This window comes from Epinephelus moara, chromosome 14, assembly GCF_006386435.1.
Source record: "Epinephelus moara isolate mb chromosome 14, YSFRI_EMoa_1.0, whole genome shotgun sequence".
NCBI classification, from domain to species: Eukaryota; Metazoa; Chordata; class Actinopteri; order Perciformes; family Serranidae; genus Epinephelus; species Epinephelus moara.
The window spans coordinates 12,039,953-12,053,760 of NC_065519.1; the positions used below are offsets into that span (position 1 = coordinate 12,039,953).

General features: G+C 40.3%; 1 protein-coding gene across 3 annotated transcripts; it reads right to left on the bottom strand.

Moving 5' to 3' along the window:
* Positions 1–270: 270 nt before the first annotated feature.
* eif5a2 (eukaryotic translation initiation factor 5A2) lies at positions 271–10,101 on the bottom strand. 3 transcript variants are annotated; one of them, XM_050061098.1, is made up of 5 exons: positions 9,951–10,101; positions 8,756–8,929; positions 8,499–8,603; positions 6,748–6,879; positions 271–4,938 (listed from the first exon to the last, which is right to left on the bottom strand). In XM_050061098.1, exons 2-5 carry the CDS (start codon positions 8,921–8,923, stop codon positions 4,879–4,881), a joined length of 465 nt encoding a protein of 154 aa, XP_049917055.1. In that variant the 5' UTR covers positions 8,924–8,929; positions 9,951–10,101; the 3' UTR covers positions 271–4,878. The 3 variants fall into 3 exon arrangements, with proteins under 3 accessions (XP_049917055.1, XP_049917056.1, XP_049917054.1); XM_050061099.1 differs by lacking the exon at positions 9,951–10,101 and adding an exon at positions 9,679–9,818; XM_050061097.1 differs by lacking the exon at positions 9,951–10,101 and adding an exon at positions 9,642–9,743.
* Positions 10,102–13,808: the final 3,707 nt, after the last annotated feature.

Genomic DNA, 13,808 nt, shown 5'->3' on the forward strand with positions numbered 1-13,808 from the left:
TTTTATCTTCACTTAAGTATTGTGATAATATTTTATTGTGGATCCTCTGATGATTCCCACTCCCAGCATGTAGGTTATAGTCAAACAACCAACCCTCACTGCTTTATTTTAGCACATAGTCTCAGTTTATTAGCTTCATGACTAAAGCATGTTACTGTAACTGACCCCTGTGCTTTATGGTCGGTTTCATCCAGGGGTTAAACAAAAAACAGAACTCCTTTAAGCCGTCGCCATTTCGGACAAACTAAGTGAAAACAGTTGACGACTGTAGCCAGTAACATCTGAATGAACTTTATTTTGCCTATACAATAAAAACAGACAGTTGTGATTTTTAAGACAGCAGCCATACATTAGTTAGAATAGAGGAGCCTGTGTATCTTTATTACAGGAGAGGCTCAAGGTAAGATTTCCCCAAGAAACTCAAACATTTAAAGGAAGAAAAGAGCAATTCACCTATTCCCTGTTTTAACAACACACTGTACCTGTGGTCTACATATACAAACCAGCTTCCTGCAAGACGACTGACAGAGTTAAAAGGAGAGAAAAGGAGAAACAGACGATGTCTTTGATGAGAGGCACCAGAGAAGATCGGGAGGGAAACAAAAACACCAGGAAATGGAACATTCTCCCAAACCAGCGTATTACAGACACGTGAGACAAATTACTCAAAATAAAAATAATTCTCATGTCATTTATTATCCTCACTGCTGACACCATTAAAGTTAACACATCTCCTAACACTATGTGGAGCCCTGAGAAAGTCTGCCCTCGTGTGTCGTTTTGCAGCTGTATTCGTCGCGGTCTCTGATCCTACATCGGCGTGTGAAGCCGACAGTGTACAGTGTAAACATTGTCTCAAACGGAATCGAGAGGTCAGTCCTGTTTCCTGTCTCCATGTGAGAGACATCTGAAGGTAGAGAGGATCACTGACAAGACGTGTGGTAGTAATTAGTGCTACATATCAGTGGCGAGGGCAGCGTAATTATCGGAGGGAGCGGAGGGCGAGAAAGGAGTCGATGTTCCCACGTCTGACCTTGGTTAAAGACACGTGTGACGGGGCTCAAATATGGCTTAGGGAAGACGCTTGTCTTCTTTCAGGGCTGCTGAGGTGGAGACAGAATAATTTGGAAACCTCTTACAACTATTACTACTGATTGGATGTTAGGATATGTTTGGAAATCTAGCTATGTATTTAAGGAAGCAGTATACTAGAAACTCAAGGGGCAGAGCATGTGTCAGCTCACGAGTGGTAACATGAGGTTGAGGCGCAGCAGGAAGATGTGAGAGGATCAATATGCTTGTAAAAGGCAAGCAGGGGCTTCAAGTTGTCTTGCATGTGCCCCCATTTGCCACAGAATGTCAGTCAACTCAACTGCCTGCATGTCACAAGGTCGGTTTCTACTATAGTGCTGCCTTAAATGCTTCTTCATCCTGCTTATAGGAATGATTATTCAATATTAAATGTATCATTAGTACAGCCACGTGGCTTCCATCTTTGGCTCTTGCACCTTCTTTGTTGTGCCGCTTTGTACCATGAGTGGAAATCTAGATGGCCAGGAGCAAAGACCAGAGCTGGAAGCCACTGTTCTAACGCCAGAGCTCCTAACGTGGTATTTTTCAGGGGGAAACTGCCACAAATCGACTAAGAACGGAATGTTCACAAACAAAATTAATGCAGAATTTAATACATAACACAACATTCAGTGGATAACTTTGGTGTCTTGACAAAAATAAGAAATACTTGAGCTGGACCTACGTCGGAACAAAAATAACAGACCGGCTGCTGCTGTACAAAGGACAACTTGAAAGCTGGACAGAATACCTTCCAATGTCAACATTACAAATCAGTGTTTGCACACATTTAACTGATCCAATCACAAAATGTCGTGCAAACACCTCCTTTACTCGATGGAGAGATTTCTGCTTGAGAAATCTGATTTCTTGACGCTTATGAGTTTCTAACAGAGCACAGGTTCATGACCAAAACTTGAAATAGGAAAAGTATTGCTATGACGACAGCGCAGAAGGTAGCCAAAATCCAAAGTCAAACTAAATCAGTAATATCCACAGCTAAACAGCGCATGCACTCTTGAAAGACTTCAGAGTCCGTCCCACTCACTGCACCATCAGTGCAAATGCTCAGATCAGAAAAACAAGATCTCAGACTGCAGCGCTTCAAATATATTGCAAATACACCTAATTTTCTTTTTTTAAAGTTTTATTTTATAGTAGGAGGTAGGGGAGAAAAACTGACTACCTGCATGTAAATGCAGCTTCTACAGCACATTAGTGCAGTGCGTGTAGATGCGTTCCGCTTTTCTTGCAATTACCCGATGTCTCCCAGTAACAGGTTTTTGTGTGGATGTAAACATAGAGAACCATTCGGCATCGTTTTGAAAAAGTCCGTGTGAACCACAGTCCGTTTTTAGAGTGCAAAGGCTGCACAAAATACTTAAAAATCCCGTTAAACTACAAACAAACCTACCATCCCCCCATTTACTTTCTACAACTACTTTCACCCGCCCGCAACCCATAATATAGCTCAATGCTAACACTCTCCTATTCCGATAACCCACAGCAGAACGACCATCCAGATTTGGCTATGTCTTACGAGACGTTAAAATGGTTTCTTGTTTCCACTACTGTGTGCCAAGAAGCTAACGTGATCCTTAGCATTGTGATGTTGCTAACAGTTAAGGTTTTCAGTGTTTTGTTCTTTCAAAATAGTTTTTCGATACATTTATCAGCTCGTAAAAGGCCTCAAGTGAAAGGAAAAAAGTTTCGTAGCATAGAAGAGAAAATGGCCCCACCCAGCCACCCCTGTCCGGGCCTGTTGGGCATCAGGACAGCTGAGACGCCAGAGTTCCCTGCAACCAAAGACTGACTGGCTAGATGCAGGAGAAATGCTGTCACAAGATCTGCAGTTAAAATGTAAATAAAGTTATGCTGGTAACATAGTGCTGGGCGGTATACGGGTTTTAATTTTCGGTATGGTATGAACATTTTACACAGCAGTTCAAGGCTGGAACTATTGTTGTAGCTTCTGAACAGACAGGAAAGAGCGTGACAGGGAGCCCCCTATTAACTGCATCACCTCCTCACTAACAGTTAACAACCTAGACCAGCTCTCTGCAACAGCGCAAAACACCATGGCACCTAATAAATTGTGACACAAACAGTTTAACACCAATTATTGTACATTTACAAAATACACAGCTGAGTGGCATGCTGGGTAGCAGTACAGCTCAGCCAGGTAGCATAACGCTAACAGTCTGTTAACAGCTAGGAGAGGCTCCATCGCGAGCTAAAGTACATGTAACAGAACAGAAAAGAGACCGCAGATGGACTCCAAGAGGGAAGCTAACAGTTTAAGCTTTTTTTTTTTTTTTTTTTTTTTTTAAATTCCACGTAATGTCAGTTTATGGAGTCGATGTTACCGCCGCTGCTAACAAGCAAATCAAGCCATTACCGCAGCAGGAAACGTGTTGAAATACAAAGAGTATGCGATTACGATCGGAGATGAAACAGTGAAACTGAGGCGTCAGATGTCGCTTAACGTGGTTTGTTCTAGGCGCTGTGTGCGACAGGAAAAGCGAGCAGTGCAGCGACATTACGAACGCAGTAACAATCCAACTGTGCGAGGACACCGTCCTGCTAAAGATGGGTTTGAAGCAATGATTAAAACACTGGTTTCTAAGGATGTTTTACCAGGGTGAAAATACTTCATAACAATGTGACCATTAAGCTTGTTTCTAACTAGTGCATTTGAGAAATCTCTTTGAATACTTTATAGATATTTATAGTGATTTACTGTATTCTACTGTCAGGAGAACAAAACATATAAACATATTTTAACATCATGTATAAACTAAAGGCTTTGATTACTGTTATGCAACAATTTAGACTTTTTTGGCTCGTCTACCGTCTTGATTTAAGTTCTGTTTTTACTATGCGGCTGTTTACACAATAAAAATTGTTTTCATTGTGCAACTGATTCTTCAAATTCCTTCAGATATTGTACGATTTTATGGGGCCACGCAAACCCTTTAGTTAGAGCCTTTAGTATACATGATTACATATTATCTTTATATTTTATGTACTCCTGACGGAGTCAGCTGCTATTAAACTTGTAAAGAACCAGTCATACAAAAAAAAAACATGTGATATACCATGAAACAACCAGTCTTAAAAAATACCATGACAGAAATTGTCAGTTGTTATACCGCTCAGCACTATGCTAACATAAATTCATAGCTGCTACGGCATGTGTATATAAGTAATTGTTGATTATGAGTATGCATGCATATGATTTAATTGTCAAAGGCAGAAAGGCATATTCCAGCCATCAATGAAGTTACATGTTTTTAGGTTCTGAGTTGTAGCTTGTGGCGTTTAGATAAATTTTAGGGGAAAATTTAAGTTGAAAACAAGATGCAGCAACTCAACTGTAAACGAGCCTTAAAGTACATGCTCACAGCCAACTCAAAGCTCTGCGCTTCATTCAAAACAAAAACAAAAAAAGGACAATAGGAGGAATTAAAAAAGCGAATGTATTGAAGTAATGCACAGAAAACCAATCAGCCATTTTCTACGCAGAATGTTAGGAATTGCTGGAATGTGCTAGATATTGCTGGAACAATATCAGTAGCCACTGCAAAGTTACGCTGCGATGGCTACGGATGGACAACTTCGTTGATTGTAGAGAATGCATGTCAGCCCTGACTGAGTTGTAGAAGCGGATCCAGTCGAGTTTCCGGATTTCAGGTGACCAGCAGGGAAACTGGTGGAGATGTGGGGTGAAGGCCAGTAGCTTTGGTGAGGCTTCAAGCCGTACTGGAGAGAAGGACTTTGGAGGTCTCCAGCGTTGTCCTGGACACGTTAAGCCATGGCCTTGATGCCAACTACAGCTTCCTCGTCGCAAGCTTTCAACACAGTGGCCTGAAAAAAAAAGGGAGGAGAAAAATAAGATCTGGTACCAGTTGTATCACATGAAACATCACTGTTTAATTATCCCCTTTATTCTGCCGGAATTTCAACAGCTAACTTGCCAAATTAACTTGCCAACAGGTTTCGTTCTGAGAAGCATTGTCTAAAAAGGTCATCACAAGCCCCAGTGAAAGTAAGATATTGTCTAGAGGGTTAAAAGGTATGATAACAGATTTTCAACATGTTGTACTTCATGTAATACCAGTCCCTCCAGGAATTTGCAATGTTGTGATCGCAACAATTCACGCAAATTCAACCAGTCTCCATGAATTCTGCGCTGCCCTGCAACTTTGTCCAGCCACCGCAACTTTTCCGCAATTTTGACCAGTTTCCCTTGAGTTCCACCAATCATAGCAGTCCCCCGACGTAAACGTATTGGACATACGTCACTGAATTAACTTCCTTGTCAATGGTATGGAGATGTAGATGTGCATTCTAATGTCTCACATTTAACAAATATTTCTACTAGAGACTGTGCAAAACAATTCCCTGATGTTCTTGAAAATCAATTGACCAACACTTTTCTACTGCGCAACATATTTGGAGAATGGCTGAAACTAGCGGACCGCAGCAGAGTGTGGATTAGGCCTGGGACGATCAGCGACCAAAATCGTATATTGGCGATTGGAGGGTTGCCAGGCAATTTGCTGGATATCAAGGCGATTTTGAAAAAACAAAACAAAACAAAAACGGCGCTCTACAGTGCATTAAGAGATGTTTTTGTGGGGGGGAAATACATGACTGTCAGAGAAGCCCCGTTTACAAACAGACCTAGAATCCATCTCCTCTCCTCTGCGGAGGGTGCCCTGTCAGCCCTGCGCTGACAGTGACAGGGCACAACTCTTTGATCCAAAGTGACACAGCCCGTTTGCTCATGCTTCGAGGTCGTTCAATAGAGTAACTGCAAATAAATATATTTTTAATGTGTAACTATTGAAATGTTCACAAGGGCTTTCATAAATTCCTACAATGTTGCGGCACTGCCGCCTTTGCAGGTTAAAAGTTAATGACAGCGACTTGAAGTGAGGAGGCGCAACATGTCTCCGGCTTGTCAGCGCAGCGGTACCGCTGCAGACAACTTTTGCATGTGATGCAAAATATTAAAATAACGTGGTAGTGATCGACGTAAGACAAAAACACTGCAAAAGACAAAACAAAAAACAAACAGCTTTTGCAATGTTAACCGTCTCCCGCAATTTCGTCACAACAGACATGCTTAACACCGCAACTTTCAAAGCAATTTTTCCGAAAAGCTGCCACAAAAATCAGGTATTTTAAGGTTGCTACAATCCCGGAGGGACTGTAATACCAATACATCGACTGAGCAGGTAATTGACAGCTTTCTTATCTTTGAGTTTTGACTGAAAACTTTAAACCATTTTTTAATTAAAGTATGTGTAGAAAGTTTCCTTTTGAAAGTGACTAAGCTAAGATTTTTTCTCAATATTGTAGAAACGCAAAATGGACACGGTATGATAATCATCAATTTTCATATCGCAGTGTACCTTAAAACTGGTATATTGCTGCAACCACACTTTACCACAAGCATAGAACTGCAAATGAAGAACTTAATGATCACACGTAAAAAGCTGCATGAAGCAATTCTGGAACACTGTCAAAGTTTCAGTAAATATCAGTGAACGTGACAGATTTCAAGATATTCAATGTATGACTAGATGGAAATGCAACATATAAAATGACAAACTGTTTCTGTGGCTCCAGACACCATCAGTATGTAGATTGTAGGTTTCAGAAACTCACCATTAAATTCTCTCCTCCATTAAACTTAGATGTTATCTCTTTGCCCAAATCGGTTTCTGGCACTTTGAGGTCTTCTCTGGTTGCTCCAGAGTCATTCATCAGGGACAAGAAGCCATCGCTGATACCTATGACCTAAACATGTTATAAGGCAAAGAATGAATTTTACAAACATTGCACATTTACCCTTAATATCTATAACACATGAATCATGCAGAAATAACCCCTCTTAATCAGCACTTATGACCCACAAGAAGTGCGTGTCGTGGCCGTGTGCTTCTGACTTTGCCCGCTTTTTAATTTCCTCTTACTTTCTGTATTTGAGACATTTGTGGCTGTGCACCCCGACAGCGCTCGGTATACTGCAGTATGGATTCTTTCCTCTGACCGGTAGCTCTGCGTCACTGTCTCTGCATCCGTCCCACTAACAGACACCTTCACTCTGATTGGGACTGTCTCACTACTCCAGGATGCCTCCCACTGAAGAGCTGAGGGAAGCAGTGGTGGGCTGCAATTTAGTGGATGTGCTGAAGTTGTAACATTTATGTGGACAATAAGCCACACTGTGGGGATATTTATGCCTAATCAGAAGGTTTCCAGTCAAATTCGATTTTCCACCTCTGAAGAGCAGCGCATAGCCGCTTCCCTGAAGTTTTGTCTCATCCAGAGAGTCCCAAAACGCGGTTCTTCGTCTGCTCGTCACTTTCAAGGGGATGAAATAGGACATAAAATTTGTTTAAAAAAAAAAAAAAAAAAAAAGGTAAAACTCACGCGAGTTGTAGACAAACTATTTTGACAGTTTGGGTCACAGGGTGTATCTAACTGAGGATGTCATATACCAAACACCCTGCACCAAACATGTACAGTCATCTGCCGCTACCACGTCAGCAGAGCAATAAATTAATGCACAGCAGACTATACGGCAGGTAGATTTTTTCCTCTCATGAAATACTGTGCTTTACTTAATATTTCATGTTTCCTCAAATATACTGACTTCATTCTCGACTTCTCTTTGAACACAGATATGTGGTACATGTCTTTAATGTGCATCAGCAAAAATCTGTTAATGAACTGAAATTAATTACTTTATCACTGATGTCAATAGGTGCCACGAGAATTTTAAGAGGTTACTTCCCCCAAACACAAAGGGAGTGGGGAGTCTAATCATACCTACATTATCCATTATATTTTTATATTCTGAATTGTCACTTGGCACCTTCATTTTATTGTTTCTCTTTACAGAAAGACATTGCCACCATGAATAGGTGCATGAAAGTTCACCAGAAAGCAGGAAATTAAGTGTTTGATGCTCAAAATTTGATGGGGGAGGACCTCCAGAACTCCCCCCACCCCCATGATGAAACAAAACCTGCTCCCTTGACACCCAGCACTGTTTTTGTGTCGTTAGAAAACTGCTATCCCAAGAGAGAGGCCTCCAACCAGGGCAGAAGTGACTGCTCGTTAGCCAAGCCAAAACCTGCTCAACCAGTTCCAAACCTGTATATCCTTTTACAGCTACCAAAGAGACAGCTCAGCTCTGATGCATGCAACACACCCGATGAGCAATCAAAAAAGCTTATTTTCTTCCAAACTTTTTCATTAGGATTAGGTCATGTACACTATTTAAAACATGATTGGAGATGGGTGTAGTGATGCTCACCCAATACCCAGGGAAACAATTCTTGGCTTCCAAACTGACAACATCCAGTACACACTGCATAGTTACATGAACAGATCCAACACGGTCATCTCACCTGGTAGTCTTTCCTTAAAACATTAGGGACATCCATGTTATGGGTAGATGGGCAGATATCTTCCAACTTCTTCCCAGTAAAGAGGTCAATTCCAACAAGGTGAACCTGGGGAAGACGGACACTGTAACTGATTAGACCTGGCCTCGGGCCATGTAAGCATGGAGGGGGAGTTTACTTGTAAAACTGTGAAACATCAGGCAAAAATCACAAGAGTGCCTTGAGCTCTGAATTCCAAAGGATGCACAAGGAGGTTTTACCTTAGCGTGTCCATGCTTGCCAGTCTTGGAGGTAGACATTTCGACAATCTTGCAGGGACGTTTTTTTATCATGACATGGCCATTCTTCCTCAATGCGGAGCACTGCACTGGGTATGTTGTGGAGGCCCCAGAGTCGGCTTGGTCGAACTGTGGTTCATCATCTGCCATGATGGGCTGTTTAACACCACCCCGGGAAAAAGAAACAAGAACACCAAATGAGACTGACAGCAGCATTACTTACACAGATGAGTGTTGCATTATGAACCAGTTGTACAAATATAAAAAGGAATAATTTGTTTTTTGTCGTGGGGGACCTGGTAAGCATTGATTTATAGCACTGAGTTGTAAACACAGGACTATGACTACAACCAGGATTAGCTTAGACTCCTCAGCAGCTCTTGTAAAGTAAATTGTAGCATAACTACCTCAAAATTCAATATAAAAAGGGATATGGCAGCCAAGAGTACTTTGCTACACGCTGCTCGACATTAAAATGCATCTCTCCAAACAAAAGCTGACCCACTTTCAGGTTTGTTTTAATTTTAACCTTACTTTCCCCACTTAGGTACAAACAAATATCCAAGGAGAGGCACCCATATGTCGCGAGGCACCTAAGTTACCCGCAAAGCTAACAGCTAACGTTAATTGCTAATGTGTCAAATTAACTTGTGAGCCGTGTCGCTGCCGCCTCAAATCATCCTCCACTCACTGTCACAGGAGTTAGGTTAACACGTAGCCAACTTATTAGTCAACTGCGTCCACGAAGTAATCTTTAAAACGGCTAAAGTTAGCGCCACAGTCGCCGGGCAGTTGGGTTAGTAAGCTAGCAAACACCATTAACTAGTTAGCTTTGTTACGTGGCAGCTGGGCCAGATGAGCATCTTACACGGTAGCTTAAAGCTAAGTTAGCTTCTGGTTCCCACCTCGTGTGTTGTCTTGTCATGGTTAGCTAAATTGGCTAACACGACCAACACCCATTCACACAGGCTGGCGCTACTGTTGCTAATGTTAGCTAAAGTATTGTGCTAACTTCTTTCAGTCGCTCACAGCTTGGGAAGTTAATGATTAACTAACCGGGACCACAAACGCCTCCCAGTACTGCACACTGGGTAAGGCCTCGCTACACGGCAACACAACAGCGTTAGCTCCTTTGTGACTGAAATAAAATGTAACTTCGCCCCTGCGTTGGACTTACCTGTGTCTTCCGTAACGCTAGACTAAAGAGGAAGAGTCACTTCGCATGCGTAGAGCTTTTGTACCGCAGGAGGAGCAGACAGGGCAGGTACGAGCCCCGGTGACGAGGTGCAGTAGGAGGGAGGAGCCCGCTCAGAGAGATCCTCCTTGTGACGGTGCAGTGTCTGCCTGCCCTGCATGGGACACCTGCACCTCCACCTGCACAACACTATCCAGTATCATGCAAAAATATAATCTTTGTAAACCTGTAAGCATGCAAGTTAAACTAAAATGCCTATCCAGTTATAAGTAGTGGAGAGTATTCTCTGCACCATTTTGGGGTCACTCCACCTACACTGCAACTGACTAAAACAAAAAGTATGTAACTGCCTTTGTCACTCTGCTGCTTTATTTTGCTCACATGGAAATCCCCTCTGCCACCTCCCATGCTCTTTTGATTCAAGCTGTTTTAAATTGCATGAAACATAAAAAATAAAATCAGACACTCTGTCAAAGGATCTATAAACAAATTGTGTGTAACATGGACACCCTTCTCCATTGCCCTGCAGTTCCAGATTAAGCCTTTGAAACCTGAGCAAACATTGCCCTGCAGTTCCAGATTAAGCCTTTGAAACCTGAGCAAACTGAATTTATTTCTTCAAAAAAAACATGGGAAGAAAGTGAAAATGAAAATGAAAGATAAAATGACCCCAAAAAAAAAAAAAAAAATGACCTGGGAAGAGTGTTTAAAAATTATAATAATTCTGTGACATAATTTTAAAATGTAATAATGTTAATAATAATAATAATATAGTTTTCCCAAGTTTTTTTTTTACCTATTTTTTTGTTTAAAAAAAAATGTAAATTTTTTTTTTTTTTTTTCAGTTTGGGGGACACAAAGTTGTTCATTTCCTTTATTTGTAAAAAATAAAAATACAATGCAAGAGGCCTGCCCTGGACTGTTTTTGATGTAGCTGACCTGTAAACTCCTGTATTAAAATTTATTTATTTGTCTATTTTTTGTCTTTGGTTTTGTTGTGTTTTTGTGCTATTATGCCTGTGTCACTTTTTATTTATCATGTGTGTACAAATATAGTTTATATACATACATACATACATACATACATACATGTTGTATAGTTGCTGCTAATGTATTTTTACAGTTTTGCCAAACAATTTACAAGTGCAATGATCCTTTAAATGTAGTTCTACTTGAAAATCCAGTGAACAAAATGGGAAAAATAAATAAATGGTGGAAAGTAACTAAGTACATTTACTTACAGTGGCTGTCTGTAAAGAAATAAGAACTGTTTTCCTTTTGTACATAGATAATAGAATTGTAGAATCTGTATTTTGGATTATGGGGATGTTGTATACAGAAAAGCTGCTGCATCTACACTGAAACTACAACTACTATGAACTACATTCATATGTGCAGTGATTCAAGTGGCTAAATTAGGGACTGTTCTTTACTTATCAGAGGAAGGGGGTGGGGGTGGCCACATGTGGCTTTGCTTTTACTTTTTGTTTTCTTTTTACCCTCCCTGAGCCCACAAATATTTTTCCTTGAGCCTCCCCGAGTGACTGGCTGAAAACGCATGACCCTCCCTCCACCGTAAATTCACTGTTAGATTTTTAAAACTTACCCTTTGATGTTTGAAAGTTAACAATTATAACCTGGAGTTAAAAAAAAAAGCCTTGGTATTTTACTCTTGTCTTTCCTGTTAGTTAACGGTTTATTTTCTAACAAATTTTCAAATGAGATGCAAAATAAAGTGATTTTGATTAAACACCACTTGTTTAAGCTCAGATTTGGGTACATTTCATTATCTAACGAGCATTTGTTGCATATGATGTGTCCAAGAACCATGGGAAATTTGAAAATCCAACGATAATTTCTGTTTTTTACAGTTTCTTACTGTAGTAAATGGCGTAATAAAGAAAACATGCCTTTGGTTTGGAAGGTGTGTTTTCTTGTTGCACCACCACCTCCCTCCTCATAGATAAAGAACAGTCCCTTAGCTGTTTGTTTGTTTGGTCTGTTTTTATGTGGTTAACTACTCAAACTGCAAACAATTTGGGGCCATAAAAAGAAAGGAATGATTTATTATTTTTATTCTACCACTGCTCCACTATTGTAATTGAACCCCATTTGATCACAGTTAGTCATAAATATTGATTATTGATCAGAGAAGTTGTTGCATGCTGTTTTAGAAGATACCTGGCTTACTGAGTAACCCTGAAGGCCGGTGTCTGACTGATGGACGTTGTTTACAAAACCAAAGCTGACATTCCTGCACTTTCACATGAACTGTGGGATATTTTATTTATTTAGTTTACAGATGACCTGTGAACAAGTGAACACCTTTTACAATAAATTCAGTTGAGTGGCTTTTTTTGCAGTATGTAACTTTTTGTGTCACATGTACATTGTAAACATCATCTTTTCATTTTCTTACATAGTCGTTTGAACTAAGTTTTCGAAGTATTTTTAGTTAACCAAACTAGATTTCTCCCGGAGATAGTTTTGATGTTGTTCAACTTCTTCCAGTGTGAAAGTATGCTTTCAAAGTAGCTCCCTTAGCCCAGTGACTACTTTAACTTAAGAGGATCTTCTTCCATCCATTTGCCGATCGTCAAAATGCGGTTTAAGATGATTGCCTACATTCATGGGTTAAAATTCATTCTTTCATTTGACCCTAAAGAGTAAGAAATATGCTTTTTTTCCCCTTTAAGACATGAACAGAAGTCCAGTTTTTCCTTTTATATTTACCACTAGAGCACAAAACTGGTGTGATAACTGCAATAGAAAGACAGAAAATGTGAATGTAACAGATCCTTTATGGCTTATCTTTGGCACTTGTGATAAAAAATGTGTATAAGATAACTATGACGATGAAAACTTCTGCACCTCTTTCAATAGGTTTTTGTTTTCACTGTTGAGGTTGAACAAAAGTACCGCCAGTTTCCTTTGTTCCCAGGCGTGTGGTGACTTCTGACTGTTTAGCTCAGAGCAAAATTGCAGCGTTTACTAGGAAATGCAACTGCAAGCTTGTAATCAGTTTTAAACTTGTCTGGGGGCGTTGCTGGGGGCTGTGTTAGAGAGACGTGTCTTTGAGTAAACAGACCTGTAGAAACTGTGCTCTGGTATCAGTTAAACAGTCAATGACACACTTGTCTGCTCTGTGCTCTTCCTGATTGGTCTGAATGTGGATCTTCTTAAAGCCGCTGGCTATAAACAAATGAGGGTTCCCTGAAACAAAGCACGGTTACTTGGGTAGACAAAAAGATATGTTATTGTTTTCTTAAAGGTCCCCTTCAGACATGAACCACGTGTATAAAAACACTCTGTTCTGAAAGTTGCAACTTGAACGTTTCTCGCATCACTTCAACACAGACCTCCTGTCTATTTTTGTAAGCTGAAACCATTTCCCTCAGTGGAAACCAAGCTTTTATTTGCTTTAATTTCATTTAGTGAAGACAGTAAAGCCTCTACAAAAACAGCATTTAAGTCTTGTGTGTGATTTATCCTGGCTTCATATGAGTAGAAGAAATCTCTGCTTGTCGCTAGGCTAATTTATACAATGTAAAATGCCATAGGTGTGTGCTAATAACGTTAGCATGTTGTTGTTTTTGGAAAACGTGTTTAGTATAAGACGGCTGTTTTGTCGGTGAACCTTGTGAGTTGTAATGGAGCTGAATTTTGTAACATCACCTTTGTTAAATGTTGCTGTTGTCCCTGGCTTCATATGAATAGAGGAAAAGTCCGCTAGCCACTAAGCTAATTTATACAATGTAAAATGCCATAGGCTTGTGCTAAAAACATTAGCATGTTGTACTTGTGGGGAAAATATGTCCAGCAAAAGACAAATGTTTTGTC

Bases quoted from the DNA above. Each gene is read 5' to 3' on its own strand.
- eif5a2 (XM_050061097.1), bottom strand. From the start codon at position 9,698: ATGACAAGACAACACACGAGGTGGGAACCAGAAGCTAACTTAGCTTTA. The intron at 8,604-8,755 runs GTAAAACCTCCT...CGTCTTCCCCAG, and splicing joins GCAAGCATGGACACGCTAAG to GTTCACCTTGTTGGAATTGA. The intron at 4,939-6,747 runs GTGAGTTTCTGA...TTTTTTTTTCAG, and splicing joins ATGGAGGAGAGAATTTAATG to GCCACTGTGTTGAAAGCTTG.